Genomic DNA, 24,197 nt, shown 5'->3' with positions numbered 1-24,197 from the left:
ATAAAGCGCAGAATAGACAGAACCATCAGTTGGTCAAAGACTTTTAGGCACTTTATAATGAGCCAACATGGAGACAGACAATTGTCACTTCACCCAAACTAAAAATATTTCACAGTCTAAGTCTAAACTTCATTTTCTAACTGGATCAGTTTGTATCTAACCTTTGTATAAACCTCTGGAGCTCAGTGTACCACAGCAGCTATAAAGTTTTATGGCACAAAACAAACATTCTTTTGTAAATTGAAGAAAACAGACTGTAGCATTTCTCTCTTTGTCTAATCAGCTCACTCTTCCAGTGTATATGTGAGCATATCACGCAACTGCATAGTGCTTTATTCATTAGGCCATATGTCCATGGCCCTCTCACTGCTCAGGGCAAAGGAGTGAATATATGAGGGGAAACAATATGTGTATGCATGTGTATGAGTGAGTGTGGGTACACAGTATGTAGGACTAGGAAAATGCATAGTTAAGCATGGGTAGTGATTCAAACCTTTTAAAATGATGCCTGTTAAAGACATAAGGTAGGCTAACATACAGAACCCTGCCACCGGCATCCATGCATCAGAAACACACACATACACACACTCGTTCACATTCAAGCACAGCGCTAACCTGAGGGCATCGGCTCCATAGTTCTGCACTATCAGTCCTGGATCTGGGTAGTTCTTCTTACGCTTACTCATCTTCTGTCCATCGCTGCAGGAAGTACACAGGCAAAGGCATTAACGCACATACGCATGCATGCATGCACAAAAGTGCATGTTAGAAATCATGCACTTGGTATTCAAATTAGATAAATCCTTCCAGGTCAGCGGGCCTTAAAGCACAGTGCTGCATTTGGACCCTGAGGCTGAGGACAAGTAGCCCTATTGTAGAACAGCTCTAAGGGCTAAATGTTACAGCTCGCATACCACACCGATTATGAGAAACAGTAGAAAAACTAGGAGATGAATGGGCAAGTGAAAGGGAGAAGGAAAGATAAAAGAAACGGAATATAAAAATTGTAGTAAACAGGAGGGTAAACAGTGGATTAGTGGAGGCAGACAGGAAATAGCTTAGAAATACATTTGAAATTGACCGAAAGGAAAAGGTTGGCACTATCCTGTGTCTTTCTTCTTTCTACTGTAAACAAATCCCATTAAAAACAAAAACAAAAAATTTATCCTACTATTGGGTATTGCCTATGTTGCCAAAGCCTGATGACTACTAGCTTATTTCCTCTATGCCACAGACCTCCATTGTTGTTTTAAAACTATTTAAAGTTGGCCCAATGTTGCACTAGCAGTCTGCTGTTTTAGAAGATTATTTTGCCTTTTTCAAAAATTAAACTACATATTTGTGATCAGTTTGTAAAGATTTCTATCTTCAGTAGAAACAAATGAGGCTGAGTGCCGTTGAGTCCCTGAGTAAAGGGAAATTGGTAAACAGTGAAAGACATTTGTTGGTTTGATCATTTCACAGCGTTTGTTGCCAATAAGAAAAAATCGGGAATAACACCAGCTTTCATCTTTAATGAAAAATAAATTTTATTTAATTAAATTAAGATGAGGAAGAGGGTCTCACCTAGCGAGTACCAAACCGTTAACAATGACATTCTTGAAGGGCGGTTTGCCAAACAGAGCTGTGGAGAGCACCAAGAGGGTGTAGAACCTACAGCAGGATACACAAAGATAGTACACAAGTCAGGTAACAAGTAGGACAGGGACAGAAACAGTACAGTTCTTTCTCTACGGGAGAACTACACAAATTTACAAACTGAATCCATCCCTTCAGCCATAGACACACCATTCAATTCAAACCATGCTCTGCTCTTGTCAATTCACTTAATTAACTCAGCAGGGAAGGTCTCTATGTCTCTATTCCTCATCTGTCAACCTCTTTCCATCCAACCATTCATTCACAGCTTACCATCCCCTCGTCTGGTCAATGCCTTCGGCGATGAAGTCTGCGGGGAAAGTGTCCTCAAACTCCTTCCTGTTTTCGAAAGGGTAGTGGACTTGGGCGTAAGGCATGCTGCCGCTCTCAAACCAGCAGTCAAACACCTCTGTGACCCTCCGCAGGACACCCTTACCACAGCGCGAGGGGATTGTCAGACTGTCAATGCTGGGCAGAGAGACAGAAGAAGAGAAAGAAAGAAAAAGGAGGTACAATTGTTTAGAGAATTGGCAACAATAACAATTCTGTTTTATTATTCCCATGATCAACTTTTTAAACATTTGTGCAGTGCAGGGATCCACGAGACTATGTATTTTTTGGCTGTAGTCCAAAAGAATGATTTTATAATCTTTCACCGGTGAAATTGAGGTTTAAGGAAAGGACAGTGGTGCCTTTATTGTGCTGACACCCACTAGAATAAGGTCGGTTATTGCTTTATGCTTCAAGGATATGGATTAATTTACTCCATATACCGACTCACTCAGATTCAGCCCATGAACACAATCATTGTTTTTTCAATTAAGTTATTTTAGCTGAAGAAAACAGATGAACCTGGGCTATGTAGTTGTAATAAAGTGTCGGCCTGTGTGTGGTGCCCACTAAAACTAGATTAAATCCATATATATGGAAAGTATCCTTAGTCGTATTCTTACATATCCACAGAAAGATGATTAAGCACATTTCATTTCTTTTTCCCTCCAGCGACCTGGTACACATTTCTAGAATTAACAGCACTCAGGCCTATAAACTGCAGATTGCACCTTTAGTAATCGGCTGTTGGCCACTAAAGCTGCTCCACTGTGGTACTCTGCCGCTCCTAAGAGCTCATAAGAGTGTTAGGCAGGAAAAAGAAGTGCACTGCTGAGCACATTTTGAGTAGTTAAATAAGTCATTTTTGCAGTGTGTTATGCATAATCTGTTGCTAAAATCTTCGCTTTCCTACAATGCGGGCACAGCCATCATCACTGTGAGCTGGCCACTTCACACCGTATAATGTGAACTGACAACAGTCTGTCCATTTAGTTGTTAGAGATCCATAAATCTTTTGTATTTGTATTTAGTAACCGTCTTTCCTGTCCCCCACTTTCCGCAGTTGGTAAAATAATTCAAAACTATGGATTAAGTTTTGGTCATCCCAGAAAATCAGCAAAAATGTAAAGTGAAATTGATTTCATTTAAATGGCTGAGCTTGTCAGCACCAATCTCAGATGTTAAGTGAATCCGTAATGAATCTTTCATCTCAGGTTAAACTCTGGGAAACACACACATAATTTTGCACCACTGACACTTGCAAGCAGTCTTGACAGTGCCCACCTATAACGTAAAGGAAAGTCAGAGTGTTCAGCCTGTGTTTCATCATCCAATTTTATAAAACTCTGCTCAGCTCGAGTATCAAAATTGCCACAAGGTGGCATGTTAGCAGACAAAAGTTACGAGTCAACACGTCTCTTCAATAAAATGTGCCAATGTATTGTCCGGTTAGCAACCCAGCTCCTTTGTACAACTATTGTGACAGACCCTAGTGCGTTCCCAGTTGGTAAGCATGTTAGTGGTTAGCTCGCCAGCTACGGCAGTTTGCACACAAGCCCTGCTAGTAGTCATGTATCAATAAATCACCAAGCTTCACGCACCAACAGTTTCGCAAGGACGCATGGATCAATTTTGCGGCACCACTAGAGATTATAAGATATGGGCATCTACCACCCATGGAGGGTTGATGATGAGCCAATATTAGGCTACATTATGAAACGTCTAAGATCCAGAGTTTTGGGGGACTGACCCATGCTAGGGACTAAAAGCCTGGTTACCTTAGTCACTGCTTTCTAAATTAAGATCATTCTTTTTTTGCATGTCTCCCAACTTTCAACTAAATCACTAGTGCTCCCCTCTCATGTATATTTCTGACAATGACATATAGACATAATTACACATCAATTTACTTGAAGGAATCTCAACTGTCAGGTTCCCTAATCACCTGCTTTTAGGGAGAATGGCTTGCTACTAAGATCATCAAACACTACAAACCAAACCATCTTTCATCTTAAATCATTACATATCAGACAGTTAGAGTTGTATGAACCATTACTGCTACAAGTGTACATTGTACACTTTTAAAATCCAGTTTAAAACATGTGATAAACGGCTATATTTCTAATTAGTTATTCTTTAATTAGATGAGGGGTTTTTTTATCTTAAGAGCTTAAGCTTAAAAAAATTTCATTACTTTGTCTTTGTCTTCCAGACCTGCACAGGACCCCATTTAATACAAAGCAAACACAGGAGCAGGGTGAAGGCGACCTCATCAATTAAAGATGGCCAACCCCATGGAAGTACTTAAAGGTAATTAGGGGATGAAGGGCGGAAGAGTAAAGTGATCTGTGTTCCACAACATCCGCCTGGTTCAGGCAGACAGGTCACATTAGAGAGGCAGGGGGCAGATTTAACTTGGACAAATTCATTCGCCGACACACACATACAAGCACGGACACCATATCAAAAACGTATCACCATATGTCCACAGATACAGCCTGTGAATCTGAGAGTATCACACTATCACGGACACACACCCACATACATGTTAAGGTGTTCAGCTGATAATCTTGGTGTTTGATCAGTGACTCACCTCTCCCGATGGAGATCAGTTACTTTGACTCCGGTCAGTTCCTCCAGTTCAGCCATGGACCCGACACACACCACCTGACAAACAAGCACATGCACAGTACAGCTGGAGTGAGCAATGAGCAATCTCACACACCGGCATTCACGGTAACAAATGTCCTGAATATTGCTGAAATCAATGAAAGTTGATTAATCACTTAGTGGATCTCCAACCAATTTAAGAATTAATTAACTGTTTAAATTATCAAGAAAAAATACCCAACATTTGCTGGTTTCAGCTTCTCAAATGTGAAGATTTGCTGCTTTTTTCTGTCTCATTTCCTTGAGCCTTTTCATTCAATTTCTAACATTTTCATCAATGTTCAATCAAAAAATCTGAAAATATACCTATTGGATTTTTAAGACTCCTAAAATATTAATAATCGTTATAAGCCTCACAAATCCAGTATATTTTGAGTTCTACTTTACAAGTAGAACGGGTTACTTATCGACATAATTAAGTATTTTCTAAGCTTTATGACGCTGTGGACAAATGTAACCCTTTTCTCATTGTTACTTTTATCCAAGGAATGTGTGAGACATTTTGGGAAACGTGCTTGTTAATTTTTTCGCCGAGTTCACGTTTTAAAATGTATTTTAATTGAAAGGGACCATGCAGAAAATAAACATAACTGTTTTCATTTGTTGTATTTTATCAGCGTCTATGTTTTAGTGGCATTCAGTGGGGTAGGGTTAGGAATTGCAACCAGTGGCTCATGATGCATTCACGTGCTCCTTGGATGGTCCCATTTCCTGAGTTGTATGTAAATATGCATATGCAATACATGCCTTTGCATGAATCAAAGCTCTGTATACTTCTTTATGTCCCATGTACACTTTTTTTCTCGTTTTGCAATAAAGATTTAGGGAGGGAAAAAATATCCACATTACTCAGGCAACACTTGAATGCAGCAGTCACTGCTCACCCCGTGGCACATTTTTTACCTTTGGACAGAGACAGCCTAGCTGTTTACTATGCTAAGCTAAGCTAACTGGCTGGGTGCTGAAAATGCAGCACGGTCAACCATCAAAAACCTGTTAGTTTAAATTCTTCATAATATTACTCCCATTTATTACAGACATGAAAATATAAGGGTGGCGCGGTGATGCAGTGGTCAGCACCGTCGCCTCACAGCAAGAAGGTCGTAGGTTCAAACCCCAGTTGCCCCGGCCTTTCTGTGTGGAGTGTGGAGCATGTTCTCCCCGTATCTGCGTGGGTTCTCTCTGGATGCTCTGGCTTCCTCCTACCATCCAAAGACATGCTGGCTAGGTTAGTTGGTGGCTCTAAAATTGTCCTTAGGTGTGAATGGTTGTTTGTTTATGCGTGGCCTGCGATGGACTGGCAACCTGTCCAGGGTGTACCCTGGGTGTATCTCCTCCCCCCCCCGCGACCCTGTATGCAGTATAAGCGGTTGACGATGGATGAAATGTTTCTTGATTTGATGCTGGGGTTAGCTACAAATATACTGTACACACAAGAGTGGTATCGTGATCTTTTCATCTAACTCTTATTAAGTAAGTGGAAAAAGCATATTTCCAAAAATATCAAAATATTCCTTTAAACCCACAGGAATTTAAGACAGTCTTACTCACCCTAATTTGGAATTATTTATATAAAAACTTGCACAGGACTTTTACTGCTTTTTTCATGCCTGTTTTTGGATTAAATTATCACAATAGCAATACAACACAATTTAAAAGTAGGCCTACTTCAACTCACTTCCTGAGTAACTTTACCTTAGAAAGTATGGAAAAGTGTGTTATCTGGTCTCCTCAGAGAGTTAACCTGTAGGCTCTGCTCTACTTTTACCACAGCACCAGGTAACATGGCCCAGATACCACCTGATAAACCACCATCAGATACAAAAGAAGACAAGAGTAAAAGAAAGGCATCGAGAAAAGCCAGGGACAGGGAGAAATAGAACAAAAAGAAAAGATACTGAGAGACAGAAATTGTACTGCCACGCACACAGAGAAACACACACACACAGCTTTAGTTTTGGGTGTGTGATTTGCCACTGAGGGGCGTGTGAGGGAGGCACCAGGGAGCACCAGCAAGTGCTCTGGAAACAGTCACAATGCTATTTCCAGCAAGCAGGTCGCTGGCTGTCCCTCTTCCAGCCAGGGGACCAACACTTCATTTTTCAAAAGCTCAAACAACCCAATTCTGACATCTCTATTCAGTTCAGTCTACTTCACAGAGACAGCCACGTCTAGCAATGAACATCCATAACCAGACAAACATTTACAGTTTGCCTGGCTTCTCCCCTGCCGGCTTCTTTTTCCTCTTCCATTTTATTTCCCTCCTACTCTTTTCATCTTTCATTTTCCCCCCTTCTTGTGTCTTTCACTTCATTTTCTTCACCAGCTAATTTAATCTGTCCCCTCCACCTCCTCTCCTTGTTTTCTGTCTTCCTTCCTTCCCTCCTCCGACCGTTGTTTGTCTTGGGGACATTTAAAGTTGCCTTGACCGTCATGACGAGAAACCAAACACATTTTGGCGTGTGTTTATTCGCTGTTTACATTAATGAATCATTCATGAGCTGAGTTTATGGAGGCGCTCTGTAATGGTGTCTGAGGGGAGCTGACTTTGACTGCAGTACGGAGTCACGCTACCCTCTCTGGTTTGACACCATGGTCACATCACTCTGCCATGCCGGAATGTCTCTCTTACACAAGCCTCCAAACACATAAAAAAGGGCCAGATATGCTAAATTGTGTGAGTGTCAAAAAGAGGTCAGTGAGAACATTTTTCACCCAGCCAATTTATGAGCTGGATTTCCTTTTCCTCGCAGCAGACCAGTCTTCCTTTGGGGAGACACAAGATATTTTTCCCCCCAAACTCATTTTTATGGTAAATACAAGTGAGAGTTATGAAGAGTTCAACTTTTCAATTATGCCCTCTCATGCTTAGCCCAGATTGATTTGCGAGTGCTGCTAACGCTCCCTGAGAAAAAAAGAGTAACTATCTTGGTATTCGGTCATGACACAAGACAAATTGTGTGATCTCTGCAGAGTACACAGACACATTAGAAGCATTAAGTAGTCTATTAAAGCGTAACGAGGGCGTATCTGTGTGTTTGGGGTTTTTCCTGACCTCCTCAAAGTCGTCGCTGACCCAGAGAGGGATCGGTGTTCCCCAGTAACGGTTCCTAGAAATCGCCCAGTCCCGTGCGTCTCTCAGCCAGTTCCCGAAACGCTTCTCACGCACAAACTCTGGAACCCTGCAGAGACAGAGAGATTATGAAGTGTGTTATGGATTCAGTCATTCTTTTAAAATATAAAAAACATGATTTCAACCACAAGGACAGTCTGCATAAAGGACGGCGGGGGTTGCTTTGCTTGGCATGAAACACAACAGGAATATTGCTACTAATTTTACTAATACTAATTTTCAAACCTCATTTAGCAGCTTTTTACAACCACCCTTTCTCCTTGAAACCATTTAATCAGGGCTTCAGCAGGGTTTGCCAAGTTAAATTTAAGACTTTTTAAGACCATTTTGGTACCACATAGAAAACAATTTAATACCAGTTTCACAGCCATAACCTCCAAAGTATAAAATATAATAGAAAACCAGCAGGGACAATGTGGCCTAGAATTATTCATTATGCAGTCAACTTTCTCACTACTTCCCAATAAAATATGACAAAAAATCCTAATTCATTAAATTAACCTGCATTCACAATCCACTGTTGAAACTATCCCCCTTGTAGTTAAGTGTAACATTTCTAAACAGCCAGCAGTCGGATACAAAAACATTTTGTGGCAAGCAAGAGAAAATATTTAAAAAACTTTAATATATTTATTTTATTTTTTTGTGAAAATGCTTTTTCAATGCTTTTTAAGAACTGCTGATCCACTGTTGATTTAACGTGCAAAATATTTTATTTTATCAAAACTAGAGCAGCTTTGTCATAATCATCCATTATTATTATTCCCTTATTGAGCTGGCATCTTTTCCTCTTCTTCCTCATTTTAGCCCTAAAAACATTCCCTTCAAGGCATCTTCCTTTGTACCCCTTTTATGTTCTCCCCTTTTCCTATTTTGCCTTGACCAATATCTAGCTTTAATCCACTATCTCACTTACTCTTCTTCTCATTTTTTCCCCTGCACCCACCCCCTCCTGCCAGACCGTTTGGCTCAGTAGAACGGGGGGGGGTATAAATTGTCGTCTGGATCCACGCACTAAGCAATGAGTTCATCAATTCCCATTTGTAAGAGGCATTTCTATTTAGGCCCCTAATATATCAATTTAATGATTTTTCTTTTTTTTGCTGCTGCTCACCAACCACCCTTGAACACTCCTCCACACGTCACCCTCTCTCTCTTGCTTCATGCTAAATGTAGAATTTAAAGTGTGCTGTCTTGTGCTCAAGACGCACAGAAGAGCCATTTAATATGTACAGGCTTCTATTATAAGTCAGAGTCACGCTGGGGATGGATACAACAGGGAGACAGAGGAACAGAGGTTGTGGTCAAGAAAGGGGACCGACTGAACGAGAGCATGATGGAAAAATCCAGGTTGTTGTTGTTGTCGTCTAGTGTCTTGTAAGCCCATATGGACTGGGGACAACATGGTCAACAAATCAAATTCTAAATCAATGTAACCTAAGCCAACATTTTCAAAGCCTGGGGAATTTCGTACTACATTTTTTGTAGATGCCTTTTTTTTTTTTTAAAGCCCCGTTCACAACAAGCATTTCTCCACTTTGTCAAAGCAGGTCCTGGTTGCTACTATATCAGAGTGCAGGCAACCATTATCAGCTCTGTTGGATTTGGGGAAGTTTACACTACAGCAGCCCTTGCCAAACACACTTGTTAGTCCTCATCCTAAAATCCTTTTCTGTTGTACAGTAGAAGTGAAAAATACCGCTTTAAAATATGAACAATAAAGCGTAATTCTAATCTTGCTTTATCAAGCATTTATGCTACGTAGCTGACCAGTGTTATGTTAGAATGAAACAGTCTGATCTCACTAGCCCTAGCTCACTGCAGTACAAGAACAATGCTCTCTCTTTATGTCCATGTCTTCCACACAGATCATTACCTGGTGAAGGTACCAGGGACATGCTGCTTTTACCTCAGCCTTTTAGCACGGTGTCATGTATGTAGCCACGGAGCGCATATTTAGGATCTCTTTACAGGGTTCTCATTTTAAAACGACAAAGTTTGAAACATTAAAAATACAGCTGGAAACGGTATTTTCAACCAAGTAACGGAACTAACGTTTGCTAGCTACAGCTGATAAAATCTGCTAGGGACAGTTGTCATTTCAACCGTCAAAAGTGATGGTCGCCTGCTAGAACTTTTATCTACTGTCTGAAATCAAGGACCCATAGTTTCAAAACATTTTGAGTGGCAGTGGGCGGAGAAAAAACATGTCTGATTCCTGCTTAATCCAGTCATTTTAGGACCAGTCGGTCCATCACATTTTCTTCTCCCTGATGGTCTAGAAACTGCATTCTGAGATCAGACGCCAGTGACTGAGCTTCATGCACCTCGAGCCTCAGCTCCCCTTGCGAGCACTCATTAATTCGGCCCTTAATTTATTCAGATAGACAGACATCTGGAGAAATCAGTCTGAACTCTCTCAATAGATACTTAGCCTGAGCCTACCCACTGCACCATGTAAGTAAAGAGATATAAAATGAACAAATCACTTTGAGAATATGGTAACTAGCACTTTGCTTTCTGGAGGATTCTTTTAAGTCTCTCATCAGCGAACATGAACTTCATATAGCGGTACTGAACTCTGCAAGGATTTCACTTTTTTTAAGCTGCTGATGAACTGGCAACCCTCACTGGCAGACAGACAATCTTCCAGAGACTAGAACTCAACTATGAAAGTGGAGTCTAATCAAAAAGAAAAAAGAAACTCTTTTAACAAAATCAAATAATTAGGGTTGGAGAATAAGCTTAATTAGAAAGCTGTATAAGAGCATCGCCCTCAGTGTGCACACAAATGCAGTGAGGAAATGTGTGTATACATGTATAATTTCTTAAAGCCCTGTCATGTCTACAAATACCTTACATCTTTCTGCACTCTAGTCTTGAGCTGAAACAATTAATGGGTCAGCAAAAATTTTATTTTGATAATCAATAATTGTTTTAAATACCAAATTCACTGGTTGTAGCTTGTCAAATGTAAATATTAACTGGTTTTGTTTAATTTCTATGATAGTAAATTCTATTTCTTTGGATTTTGCGGGTTTCATCAGACAAAATGTGTCACCTAGGGCTCTGAGAATCTGTAATGGGCACATGTCGCTATTTTCTGACATTTTATAGACAAAGTGATTACTTCATAAACAGAAAAAAATAAGTAATTTACAGAAAAGAAAAGTTGTTGTTGCAATATTTTAACATACATATAAAACTGGTCGTCCTCTATTACATGCAACTCTAGTACCCCCGCAGATAAGGAATATAGGCTTTAACATAGTGTGTGTGTGTGTGTGTGTGTGTGTGTGTGTGTGTGTGTTTGTGCTGGTCTCTGTATACATGCGTGTCTGTGCGTCTTCACCTTCCTAGCGGCTAGTCATTCATCTCAGTTTGACAGTCCCATTACCAGAGGCAGCTACTGTGGCTCAGGAAAGAGCACTGGGAGCACCAGGGGTAATACCACTTAGCAAAGCCATCATGCTGGCGCTTACTTTTGCTCCATGTTCTGCCATTACAATTAGCATCATGCTAATGTTTTCTATAAGTCATCAGTCCCTTGTGCGTCATATTAAAATGCTTTGATGAGGATTTTAATGACAAAAAAAACCAACATGCATTTTAAATCCAATGTCTTCACATGTAAAATTACTATGCCCATGATACATAGCTGTCCTGCACAAACAGGCCTGTGACAGCGACAAACAACTTGACGTGGTTGTGCAGCATCGCTGCTGTAATTGTTTTGGGACTGAGACTGCTGTCTGTCTGGTCTAGAAGTGTTTTAGACCACTTGATGGGCAAGATGCTCATAGATGCCAATTCCCTATCTCTTAGCACCATGCTGGTTATCACTTTGCGTCAGAAAACAGCTTACCAGTAGCATTTGTCATTGTTGTCCAGTAGTTTCTCCACCATGTGCTCCACTCGAACAAACCAGCTGGGGACGGCCTTGTAGATCAGGGGCGTGTCAGACCTAAAAGTAATTAAAAACATTTTATAAAACTTTTAACCAGGAAAGGCTCAGTGAGATTGAAAATCTCTTTTCCAAGCATGTCCCAGCCAAGGTAGGCAGCAGCAAGTCATTATATAAAAGTTGCAAGAATACAATACAACAATAAACATATCACAAAAACAAGGACAACTTGATTCACAATAACTGACTAAGCTAAAATTACAAACAATGACACATAGTGGACTCGGCCTCCAAAAAATTATATTCCAAAGACAAACTGTAATTCATGAGGCAAGCTATTTATTTTTAAGTCTGGACGCTAAGGATGAGTTCATTTTTATATTGTGTTTTTTATTTTATTATGTATTTATTATTATATTTTGTCTTGGTGTTGTTCTGCTGTATTGATCACTGAATTCCCATTAAAAACTGGGCTGGTACAGGCAACAATAGGTGGCTGTGTTTTCTAGCTACGCTAGGAACATGGCTCTAGAAATGCAGCTCGGTCGTTCAAGCCACCACTTTGGTTCAGACTGAAATATTTCAACAACTTTTTGATAGATTGCCATGCTGACATTAATGTCCTAATGACTTTGATGATCCCCTCACTTTTCATCTAGCAACATTATCAGGTCAAAATCTAAATGTGTCCAATACTTTTATTACCAAATTTTTTTCTCAGCTATACTTTGTGGTTAATGCTAATTAGCAAATGTTAGCATGCCAACACACTAAACTACATTTGTGAACATTATATCGTCATGTTAGTATTGTCAATATGAACATGTTAGCATGTTACCATTTAGCTCAAAGGCCTTTTGTGCAGTACAACCTCACAGAGCTACTAGCAGGGACTCCATCTTGAGAAAAAAAATGTTCTTTATCAACCACAGAAAAGCACAGGAAAATTTGAGCAAAATTATTGTGAGCAAATTATGTTAAAATATGTACATGCGGATAAAATGAATGCAAAATCTAAATCTTAGTTTTTACTATTGTAATTCTACCACTTTGTTTTGTCTCCTTGATTCTGAATACGTTTCGATAATGTTGCACCTTTTAATCTTTTCCAGCAATTTGTGGTTTAAAGAGTTTTTTTTTGTCAAAAGCAAAGCTCCCTCTACGATGGCCGAGTTCTACATTACAGGTGCAGAGTGGTTAATAAAATAACCATTTTATCTGTTCGAGCCTGTGTCTCCTTGTGGCTTAGAGAGTACATCTCTGCATATTTACTAGGTTAATTAATCCTGTTCAGATCAGCCTGCAGCAGCTCCAAGTGAGTGATTTAGTCTGCTCAAAAAGTAAGTATGTTTATGTGAGTGGGTCTGCATGTGCCTGATACTTATGATGAGATAATGTGGGCCCTTGAGAGGATTTGACTGTGTCACTACACTGGCATTGGCTTTGTGAATTGATTCTGTGTAGAGACCACAAAAACCTCTATTGACATCCTGCACTGACACTCCTGAGGGAGACATGAGCGCTAAAGAACCTCACACATCTACTTTTAAAGACTGTACTGAACGCTGAACATTATGTCTTCTACCACTAAACAAGGCTGTTTTTATTGAAGTAGAAAAACAATATATTTTATTTGAACCAAACATCTGTGACACACAACCCTGATGTTCAGCAGGAAGTTGTTTTAAGGATCTACAGTGGTAGACTCAATGTAAAGCTGTTGAATTCGGTTTGTCTCACCTCCAGCAGAAGGGGTAATTATGTTTGAACGTGCTGGCATTGACAAGGCGGCCCTTCTCCTTCAGCCACTTGATGATATGCTTGTCAGCATCCTATAAAAGAAACACAAAAACAAAGTACAGATTTTTTAAAATGCAGCTTTAAAGAGTAACCCAATACCAGAATAAAGGGCTGTGTTTCTCTGTCCACTGTGGTTAAAGTTTCCATGTGTTTGGGGGATGTCATAAGTGTGCAACTATGTGCAGTTGTACAGGAATTTTTCCTTCATTTGGGGTTAATATCACACAGGTTTTCCCAGGTCATGTTAGGATCACTTAGTGACCTATCGTAAGCCAACGGTGACAGCCTGTGACCCTCCGAAATAAAAGTTCAGACTCCGCCTCTCCTCTTTGTTGAGTTGACTGTCTGACAAAGCTGCGCAGGTAAGGATGCACTCTGTGATCCATTTGCTAGGTGGCCCAAGGTCAAGATTATCTATATTTTGTTTAATTACAGCCAGACTGGCTCTATTTAGGAAGCGTTGCGTGTGAAGTGAATGACACACAAAGGGACTCTGTAAGCATGGTGTCTTGTTTTGAACCAATATCCAACAGGGTCTTCACACATGTACAGAGGTGTGAACAACAACCATATTTGGACACACAGCAAATCTTCTTTAAATACACAATGTGTTTTTTATCATTTATTTTTTCTTTACATTAAAAAGTAATAACATGAGTTACACATTCTGCTACTGTACATATATCATCATCACACTGAGTACAGACCAGTGGTTCCCCTGTACATATTATACAAAGGCAACCCAGAAATATGCCAATTTTTACTTAATTTATTTCTTGAATTGTGGAGAGGTTCAAAGTGAAACCGTGACATAATAACACTGCTATGCATCACTGGCAGTGCATTTCCCCAGCTATGGCTACAGTTCAGACAAAACGTTTACAGATGTCTTTTTCGCCAGGTAATAATTTTTTTTTTTTTTATATATAAACTATTTCTTCATGTAGAAAAGCTCTGGATCATGGACCATGACTTTTTCCTTCCCTTTAAGAAAAGACAAGGTCAATTCAAGGTCAAATGCACGATCTGCTCATACAGCTATGATGTGAAATTTGTCTGTTTTGTCATCGAGCTCATCGTTTGGCAAACAATTTAATATGCAATCAGCCCTGTGCCTTCCTCACATCCTATTTCATCTCCCACTAACCAAGCTCACCGTGCAATTCACGGGAAGCTCATAAATATGACTTTTCAGCAAGGTGTTTGGCAGACTGTTGGTCGTGACCTCTTTGTAGAGAGAGGGCTTTTTAACTTTCTCAGCCACAAGTAAATTTTGTTATGCCCTGACCCAGGCTCATTAAAACATGAAAGTGCACCTGTGATGGTGAGACTCATTGGAACTTCGCCTGCAACCCATTGAGAGATTAAACACATTACACCACCTGGCCAATTGAGTATAAACAAGGGCTACTCGATATGTTATTAGATTACTCACACATATTTGACGCTTTTAGAGCCTCTTTGCCACAAAGCATAATTAATCTGCAGAGTTACAGGTTCGAAAACATTAATATTTCTCTTGAGTAATAATTTGAAACAACCCAGCTAAACTATGCAAAATAGCAGCCTGTGCCATTAAAAGCAAAGTTTTATTCCTTTAGTGGCACATTTAGAATTTCATTAAAGGATAAAATAGAACTGCTTTTCAGAGTAAAACATGAAGTTCACAGGAGAAAGGAAAATGATCAATGCATTATTTTGTATGCACTCACTTCAATCTTTATTAAGTAACATTTGGTCAACATTATTAATTGTGCCTTGTCAAACATTTGGAATAATCGGGGGGCACTGTAAAGACCTGTAATAGCACTAATGATATTTGTTCGCTCTGTCTGAGACATGGCACATCACAGCAGGACAAAAGTGTTTTTTGTAAAGGGGGTGGGAAAATTGGATCAAGAGAAGCTGTGGCAGATGTAGCAAAGAGAAGGAATGAAATGGTGAGAGGGGTATAACAGCAGGGTTGATTTGCAAACAAAAAGAGAAAGTGAATTCAACAAGGGTGTTGTAGGAAAAGGAGTAAAGAAAGGGGTCTGGCTAAAGAGACCTGGGGGATGTAAAACAGGATGGGGCGACGGGGGCTGACAAGGTAGAGTTGGACAGGGAAAGGCAAGGGAAGTGGCAGGAAAATTACGAAACATTTGAAGTAAGAACTGGTAGCAAGTAGACATAAGCAAAGATCTAAGGATGGTGGGATCAGGGGGTGACAAGGTATCTAACTGGGCTACTTCCTGGGTACTGAGTGAAATGTGTCTGCAGCACCAAGTATCCAAAACTGTCAAGTACAGAAAGCTGGCATCAGATTTGTAATCTTATTTAGTTATTTTCTAAACAAGCAAAAAAAAAATAAGCCAGTTTTAGAATATTCTATTAAGGCAAAATTCTTGTGAAAGAACAGTATTGTCCTAGTTTGTTTAATGAAAAAAAAATATATATATATATTTATATATATATTTACTGAAACTCAGATGTCAAATCGGCACTGGTATTGAAACATTTCAAACAGTCCCCTTTGAGTAAGGAGAATAAAATAGGGAAAGAATGGGTAGATAGGGAAGTCTTTAACTAGACTGAGCTGATGATGCTCTGCTGGTCTTCTCTGGGGCCACTTTGGACTTGTAGCTCCTCTCATCCCAGACATTTAGACATCTTTGGCAATTCCAAGCCTGTGCTCCTCCCCTTCCAGCAGCTTCCTGTAGGTGGCGATCTCTGCATCCAGCTTGAGCTTAATGTGCAGCAGTTCCTGGTAGTCTTGGAGATACTTGGTCATCTCCAGTTTGGTTTCGCAGAGCTGGGCCTCCAACTGTGCAATGACACCTTCAAGGCTTTCCACCTTATCCATGTGGGACATCTCCATGTCCTCCAGCTGCTGCTCCAGGGCTGCGTTGCGAGACCTCAGCCCATCAATCTGGTTCTGCAGGTCTGTCACTTGGTTGTGCAAGGTCGTGATCTCGTCTTTCATGGCCTTCATTTGCACCTCGTGTTTGCCAGCGTGCTCCTTGAGGGTGTCAAACTTGCTCTTGTACCACTTCTCAGCTTCCTGGACATTGCGGGCAGCGACCGCTTCTATCTCTGCGCGCATGTTGCGTAGATAAGCAGCCAGGTCAGGCCGATCGCCGTCCAGCTCTGCAGTAATCTTCGAGTCCTCAATCTGCTTCATGATGTCGGCCACCTCTTCATCATGCAGCTTCTTGAGGAACTCTATCTCGGCCACCAGTTGCTCTATACGCTTCTCCAGCTCAGCCTTCTGCAGTGTGGCGTTGTCAACATCTTGGCGAAACTCCCTCAGGATCATCTCTGCCTCTTCTTTGAGTGCCAGCTCCTCCTCCAGCTTTAGTCTCCACACTTCAACCTCTTCTTCAATGTAGCCTCGTTCGATATCAGCTGCTCCCTTCTCATTAGTCAGAGCCTCAATAAGCTCCCGCACCTCTTTAAACTTGAGCTCATATTCTTCTCCAATGCCTGTGGGGCTTCCCTTGTAGCGGCTTTGCAGTGCAGCCAGCTCAGCCTGTAGAGCAGCATTTCTCTGCTCTAGTGCCTGGACTTTCTCAATGTATCCTGCAAACTTCACATTGAGTTCCTGCATCTCCTCTTTCTCGTTGGCATGATGCTGGTGTATCTCTGTGCCCAACTCGACAGCAGTGCTGCGATAACCCAAACGTCCACGGCTGTCATATGAGGATCCACGGCACCGGGAAGGCGACGGGCTCTGAACCCTTACTCTGCCGCTGGAGCCGCTAACCTGCAGGCTCTTCTGGGTGTAAGATGCGGCTCTCATGTTGTGTAAAATCCTGGGTTTGTTGTGAAGTTTACAGAGGAACAGCGGCTCTCTCGACTTCGCTTCGTGTGGCCCACGTTGCGCCTGACGTTCCCTCAGATCACCTCCGAGTTTTTATACGGCAATAAAGAATGTCTCAGACAGCCTTGAAACTCACGCTTGGTTTTAACATATTTCAAAAGTGGATCATGACAGACTTTGAGTGAACTGTGGCTGCATGCTCTTTATTAGCTAACGCTGTACTGTTAGTGGCCAGGCGGGTCAAGTCCACTCCCTAGCATTTGTGCAAGGATGTGAAATTGTGATCAGATCATGTATGACTGCTATTTTTCACCCACTATCCACTTAGGATGATAATGAGGTTGGGTGTGATACAGAGGAAGAGGGCACCCAGTACAGTGGTAAACAGTGGCAATGTACTTTGGCAGCAGGTTTTCCTACACAAATTTGCGACACTGCTCTGATGCAGATTCCCTCACTCCCTCCACATCAATGAGCAAGTCACACTACTACATTTGGAAAAATGTTTAAACTTATTTCATATTCTCATTTCAGTTACCACAGAACATAATTCTAAAAAGCATTAAACCTATGACCAAGAAGAAAGGGCACATTTCAGTGCAACTGTTCAGAATGAAAGAGGAAAAAAATCATTACAATTATATCATTTTGAGATATAAACAGAGGAAATAAAGAGGAAAGAAGGGAAATGAAATGGTGAATTAAACTAGCTATCAATATCATTGAGGAATTTATCCCATGTATCATACCAGTGGCTCTCACGAGGGGGAGACTCCCTGAAATGTCTGCCAACCTAATCTACATGTAAATGTCTGATGTGTCACTCACTTTGACATACTGTCCCGCAAAGTCAGTGACCTCTGAAGTGAAGCAGCCCGAGGCATCCACAGGGCAGATAGGAGCCTGGTCCCTCTGGATGATGTTGAATTCAGTGCACACCCTGTAATCATCCTACGGAGAGAATAATACACAGTTTAAAGGGTTTAGTGAGTGGCGGTATTATCTATATTTATTCCTAATCAGGGTTTTTCCTGGCTCAGAACAGGCCTCTGGGGGGTGACTTTGCGTTTTCAGAAAAGGCAAGACTTACCTAATGACTGAAATCTGTGCATTTTCTTGTTATTTCTGACCATTTCATAAACAAAATATATAACATATATAACATTAAATAGAAAGTATAATGTTAGTATAATAATATATTTACATGTTACACTTTATTTGGATAATCTGCCTACAGATAGCTAAATCTCTACTAATAAACTGTCATTTTCTGATTTTAGTCTACACCACTGTGGTTAAGGTTTGATTAGTGCTAATGTTTGTGTATTCATTATAATTTCAGATAATAGTACAGGCTACTATAGCTTACCATTAGTAGCCTAATATTAATTCCAGTTGGACAAAACAGCAGTTTCTGTGGGTTGTTTTCAGTCACTAAATTATTGTACAAGAGAAATGCTCTACACGGTGGTCAGTCTCATTTGTTTATGCATATTAACTTGTCAAAAATAAAACCTGTGCATACAGAACGACGAGTTAAACATTTCTAAAGTTTGCTGTAGTGCCTCAACCTTTTTTTATGTTCCGCCTACTCCAGGCTGTTATTGGTAGGTTAACGGAAAAGTGACTTTGACGAGCCACTATACACATGGCTGCATGTAAGGCTCCCGATCTCCCGCGGAGATTAGCAGGCAGGCGAGAACGGGAACAGGTGAGCGTCACGTAGTTCCCAGAGAACCTGATTTAGAGAGGCAGAAGAGAGAACCGGTGCCAGTACGCCAAAGAGTAAAATGTAAAAGTGAGAGTACTGGTGAATACCAGCACATTCAAGCATAAACGGCTTTAATAGTGTGAGAAATAACAGGAAGTAATTAATGCAAGCTTCAACAGCTGGTTTATAAATCCAGCGCCAGCTGCATGTGTAAAATACAGTGGCTGTGGATGAGAGGAGAGGTGACTGCTGGAAGACAAGACATTGTATTTAAGTTTATGTTTTGCTTGCTCAACAGTTGTTTGATAAATGGCTATTAAAAACACATTCACAGAGGATCAGAAAGGTTTTAGTCCGCCCCTCCCAATTCTGATCATTTTGGCGCTGAGGATTTTCCTTTGGCGCTCGCTAAAATCTCTTTGGGGACGCCAAAAATTTCTTTATGCAGCAAAAACCCTGCTGATGTAATTCAATGCAAAAAATGTGCATTGTAACTACTTAAGTTGAAAGGTTTAGTCAATTAATTGATTCAACAAGCAGTAAGATTTGTCAGCTTGGACTTGGACATTTTTCTCTATTTTCTCACATTTTATAACTAACAATTTATTGAGAAAATAATTATAATGAAAATAATTCAACCATGTGTTTCAAGCTCATGTCATTTATTTAGACAATATTCTCCAATTAGGTCAAACTGTATTTGAAAATAAGTAATTATCTAACCCCTATGGTAGACAGATTCACTAGTTTAAAGATATGTTATGACTCCATATTAAATTCCTTGTTAAGCTGATTACGTTTTGCAGCGTTGAAACAAGCACTACTGGTATGTGACAGCTATGCATGAAATATCTGTGTACAGTCCAGCTCTAAATGTATTTTGTATTCAAACACCCTGTCAGGATCCAAGATGGATGGCTCACAGGGTCATTTCACATCTAGTCATAAAAGCATAAAATTTGAAAAATGAAGTTGCTCACTGTATATCTTCAGAGCAAATGCATTTGTCTTTCAGATTTACACTGACTAATCTATGTGAATGTGATCACTAAATAACACAACTGTTAAATGCAAATGTAAGTGAGATCTTGATGGAAAGGGTTTACTTAACAGCTACAAAGGGACTGAGCTCTGGCATAATAAGCGGAGATTGCACAAGATTAAGTTAAGACTGAGTCTGTATCCACAGCTGGCTACAGCAACAGGGGCATCCATCTGCCCTTGATAAGGGCATCTAACCTATAAGGAATGACCCAACACCTCTGATAGCACTCCAACACTGGCCTCTAGAATTTGGGAATACATTGACACTGAAAGATTCAATGCAAATACTTTATATCTTCAATAAGCATACATATCAGTGTAAACACACTGAAGAATATGTAAGGTATTGCGAGACAAAACTCTTAAACTCTTAAATGATTTTCACAAACAAGGTCACAGTTCTCAAGTGGGCCCTGATTAGTCTTGATAAAATGTGCTGGCCTTGGGCTCAAGTTTTGAACCACCAAATTCATTAACAATCTTATTGCGGTCTAATCTTGTTTGTGGGAAGTTTCATTCTATATATACAGTGAACTCCAGTATATAGGAGGTACACTTGCAATGGGTAAAGGCACTGGAAGCAATGTAACTAGAACAACAATAAAAAAAAAACATTACAAAAACATAAGCAACTACAGAAATGCAGCAAGAAAATAGAACATAATTGAATCGAGTTGCATCAGCAAAGGCAATGCTTCGAGAGGGCACTGAAAAACTAAACTGTCTAGATGCACTTTTCACCACAGAATGGAGGGAAGTCCACAGAGTTACACTCGAGGAGGGAGCCCTCGTTTTCCTTCCAGAGTACGTTCCATAATAGCGTCTGCATCACTGGACAATCAAGCTTCCTACAAGCAACATTTAAAAAGCACATCTCTCAACTTCTCTCATTCCAAATCACTCAGGGAAGGGTGGAGCAGGTAGGGCCCCCCCAACAGTGACAGAAGCGAAAAGGATCGACGATAAGGGCCGAACACAGCCTTTCTTCACATTTTATAAGCCAAAATATGAATCTATTGATCGCTTAGATGCTACATCACACTAACTAATGAGGTAATTCTGTGGTTACAACAGAGGCTAACAGAAGAGCAGGAAAACAGCTCACTCACAGCTCCAAAGTAAGGTGCCTGGTGGACCACTCCTGTGCCTTCTTCCTCCTTGACATAGTTATCCATCACCACCTGGAAAGCTCCTTTCTCCCCACACTGACGTGAAACGATGAGGAGAATTAGATGAAGGGGGGCGAGTGGTGAGGAAACAAAAAAATAAAATGGAACCACGGAGAGACAAGAAAAATTAAGAGACAGATTTAGAGAACATAAACTGAAATGCTAATTTGTGGTAAGACAGGTAATTCAAGTGAGACATTTGTGCGTCTTCATTCTGTGGCAAACAACAGATAAAACTAGAAAACAGCCAGGAACAAGAACACAGAGTTTACAAACCTTGGCAAAGTACTGGAAAAGGGGCTTGTATTTTTTCCCTTTCAGCGTCTTGCCAGGAAATCTAAAAACACACAAAACACATTTAAAGTCCTTCTTTAAGTATCTGTGATCCACCTTGCCTGCATTGACAAACCTACAGAAAACTTGTACAACCACAACTTCTGACAACATACAGGCAAGACTAAAAGTAAAGGAAACACTAACCGAAAAGATAACTTTAGCATGCAAACATCTTCCAATTTTCATTTCATTCAAAGCCAGAAATGTCAACCTCATGGTGACGCTAGATGAATAGTTGGGAGATCCCCAAAAGTCAGTAGAATTCATTCTCTGGAAACTATACAAAATGTCAAGGCAATCCATTCAAATAGATGTTAAGACTGACATTGCCATTCCCAGAGCAATGCTGCTAACGTGGCATGAAAATATTATATTAAATCAATATCTTTATTTAGAGTCAATACTCTCCTAAAAAGATACATTTGTTGACAATCACTTAAGTATGAAATATAAATATCATAAAATATGCTATTAATAAAAACTAAATGTGAGAGTTCGATTAAAACATTTTTGGAATGAATGATAACCAATGTCATAATAATGTGTTGTTCTCAAGGTTAATGTCAGACGCAGGATTTGCATTATTTCAGGGTTTTTATGTTTGTTCTTTGTTGAAGAAACTCTGACATGTTGAAACCAAACCTACATCCTTGCCATGCTAGGTAACCAAAAAAAGAAATATAATTCCTCCTCAGGCATTCACAACTTTTTTTTTTTATTTATTTGGTAAGGACAAAAACAGCCTCAGGATCCAAATCTTAATTTAAGGTTTAAGTTTGTCAGCTGAGTCAGTCACTGTTTTTGTCCCTACCCCTGTGCATGGGGATATTATCCTTGTAGAAGAAGCAGCTCCTGCCACTTTAGACATTTTCCAACATGCCTTCTTCATTGCCAGTTAATATGTCCAATACATGGGATGAGTGGGTATAAATGCCTGGAAATGTGCTCCATCAGGTTTCTGTATTTTTTTATTCACTCAGGTGTTTTCTTTATTTCACCCCACATATTTTTCCCCCCAGCTCCATTCTGCACTTTCCCTTTTCTCAAGAATCATCCATTCAACTGGCAAATTGGGAATTTGATTTGCTTTTTGCTGCAGAGAACAGCACACACAGCTGGTAAAATACACATCTTCTAATTCTCCTGTCAGTAACTTCATCCGCGTCTCTTAACTCCAGAAGACAAGTTATAACTCAGAGGAAAACCTTTCACAGTAAATGTGAAACACGAGTTTGACGATTGCTGAGAGACCACAGCTAGATTTGAGTGCTCTCAACTTAGCAAGTTTTTAAGATTCAGTGCTCCAAGTACAGAATATTAAGGTTACACTCGACACTTAGAAGAAACACCCATTGTCAATGGTTTGCCATCGTCACCTTTATGACTTATATTTACTGCAACCTCAACTTACTTTAGTAGGGTAGTGGGCATGTAAACACCTAATGAAAAAACTGAAATAGAACTGAACTGTGTGGTTCCCCAGCAGTTCAGAAAAGAACTGTAGTTAAAACGGAAGTTATAGTGTTTTTCTTGCACTTCTATATATCCGACTGGGATGCATATCCCAGTGAAACTAAATATGTGGTCGGGTTTAGTTACAGGACAGATTTAAATTCTTAATAATATAAATCTTTTCATATTTAATTGGATCACTCAAAAGTGGTGAAAACAGCGTGATGCAAAGCTGTGGAGAGATACAGAGCTGTAGACAACTGCTCGCCTTCAAGGATACGGAATACATAAACTGGCATTATATGAAATTGTGAACAAAGTTTTTGTCCAGCTGAAATCCAAACACACAGCTCTTACTATGATATTTCTATGTCACCTACCCACACAACGGTCAAGTCCAATTATATATGATGGGTGCGGTTAGCTAATTACCACAAATCACATTTGATTGGATACATTTATGTAACTGACCCCAAGTTCAAGATGAGTCATCAAAAAATATTTGTACATTTTAGAGAAAACAGAAGGATTTTAGTACAAAAAGACTCAAATTATTTTTTTTCAAACATACCATGTATCAAGAGATAAATGAACAATTAACACATGGACAACATTTTAAAACTTGCAAAATATATTTTTCATTGCACCGTGTCTTTAAAGGTCCAAGTCATTTGTACTCTTGAGGCTTTTTTTCCCCTTTTAGGTGGCTACAGGGTCTTCACTTTACTCACTTTTCCAGGAGAGTGTACTCGCTCTCCGACTTAAACAGAGCTCCCAGCCTGGCCTCCATCATGATGTAGGTTTTGCCTGTGGTGTTATCTGAGAGATGAACACAAGAACACACGTGAATGCATCTGTTGAGGCAAGGTTTCCACACTTGTGTGTCCGCAATCTAGACTTATTATTAACCCAACGCTGCATATATTAAATCCTGTACTGCAGTTAAACGGTGGCATGCTTTAAACAAAGGCATGTCCTATTCCTGGCCACATACAGTAAGAAGATGAGTTAAAGAGAGCTGAAATTAAACTGTCTGCCTGAACTAATCTTTAAGACCAGTTTATGGTTCTTGGTTTATATTTACTGAACATTACTTTATTCTTTATTATATTTGTTTGTTTTGTGTTGCTTTTTTACTACTACAACACAAACCAAGGAACTATAATGCTATTATACTGCCTTGTTACTTGTATATGTTCCATAAAGCAAAG

General features: G+C 40.0%; 2 protein-coding genes across 3 annotated transcripts in view; both read right to left on the bottom strand.

Annotated features, from left to right (window-relative positions):
• iars1 (isoleucyl-tRNA synthetase 1) overlaps window positions 1-24,197 on the bottom strand; it is a 54,304-nt gene that overhangs the window by 21,645 nt on the left and 8,462 nt on the right. For both annotated transcript variants that reach the window (XM_038695922.1, XM_038695921.1), the window contains exons 8-18: window positions 23,718-23,805; window positions 21,475-21,535; window positions 21,139-21,234; window positions 18,103-18,225; window positions 13,416-13,507; window positions 11,637-11,735; window positions 7,694-7,820; window positions 4,562-4,635; window positions 1,912-2,106; window positions 1,567-1,653; window positions 616-699 (exon numbers count right to left, since the gene is read on the bottom strand). In XM_038695922.1, coding sequence (XP_038551850.1) covers window positions 616-699; window positions 1,567-1,653; window positions 1,912-2,106; window positions 4,562-4,635; window positions 7,694-7,820; window positions 11,637-11,735; window positions 13,416-13,507; window positions 18,103-18,225; window positions 21,139-21,234; window positions 21,475-21,535; window positions 23,718-23,805 — 1,126 coding nt within the window. The remainder of the gene's footprint in view (window positions 1-615; window positions 700-1,566; window positions 1,654-1,911; window positions 2,107-4,561; window positions 4,636-7,693; window positions 7,821-11,636; window positions 11,736-13,415; window positions 13,508-18,102; window positions 18,226-21,138; window positions 21,235-21,474; window positions 21,536-23,717; window positions 23,806-24,197) is intronic.
• LOC119885723 (desmin-like) lies at window positions 15,923-18,096 on the bottom strand. The gene has a single exon (XM_038695924.1). It carries the CDS (start codon window positions 17,251-17,253, stop codon window positions 16,117-16,119), a length of 1,137 nt encoding a protein of 378 aa, XP_038551852.1. The 5' UTR covers window positions 17,254-18,096; the 3' UTR covers window positions 15,923-16,116.

This window comes from Micropterus salmoides, unplaced genomic scaffold (genome assembly GCF_014851395.1).
Source record: "Micropterus salmoides isolate LMB-PRFRI ecotype aquatic unplaced genomic scaffold, ASM1485139v1 Ms_hic_scaffold_4, whole genome shotgun sequence".
Lineage (NCBI taxonomy): Eukaryota > Metazoa > Chordata > Actinopteri > Centrarchiformes > Centrarchidae > Micropterus > Micropterus salmoides.
This window is presented reverse-complemented; position numbering and strand designations above follow the sequence as displayed.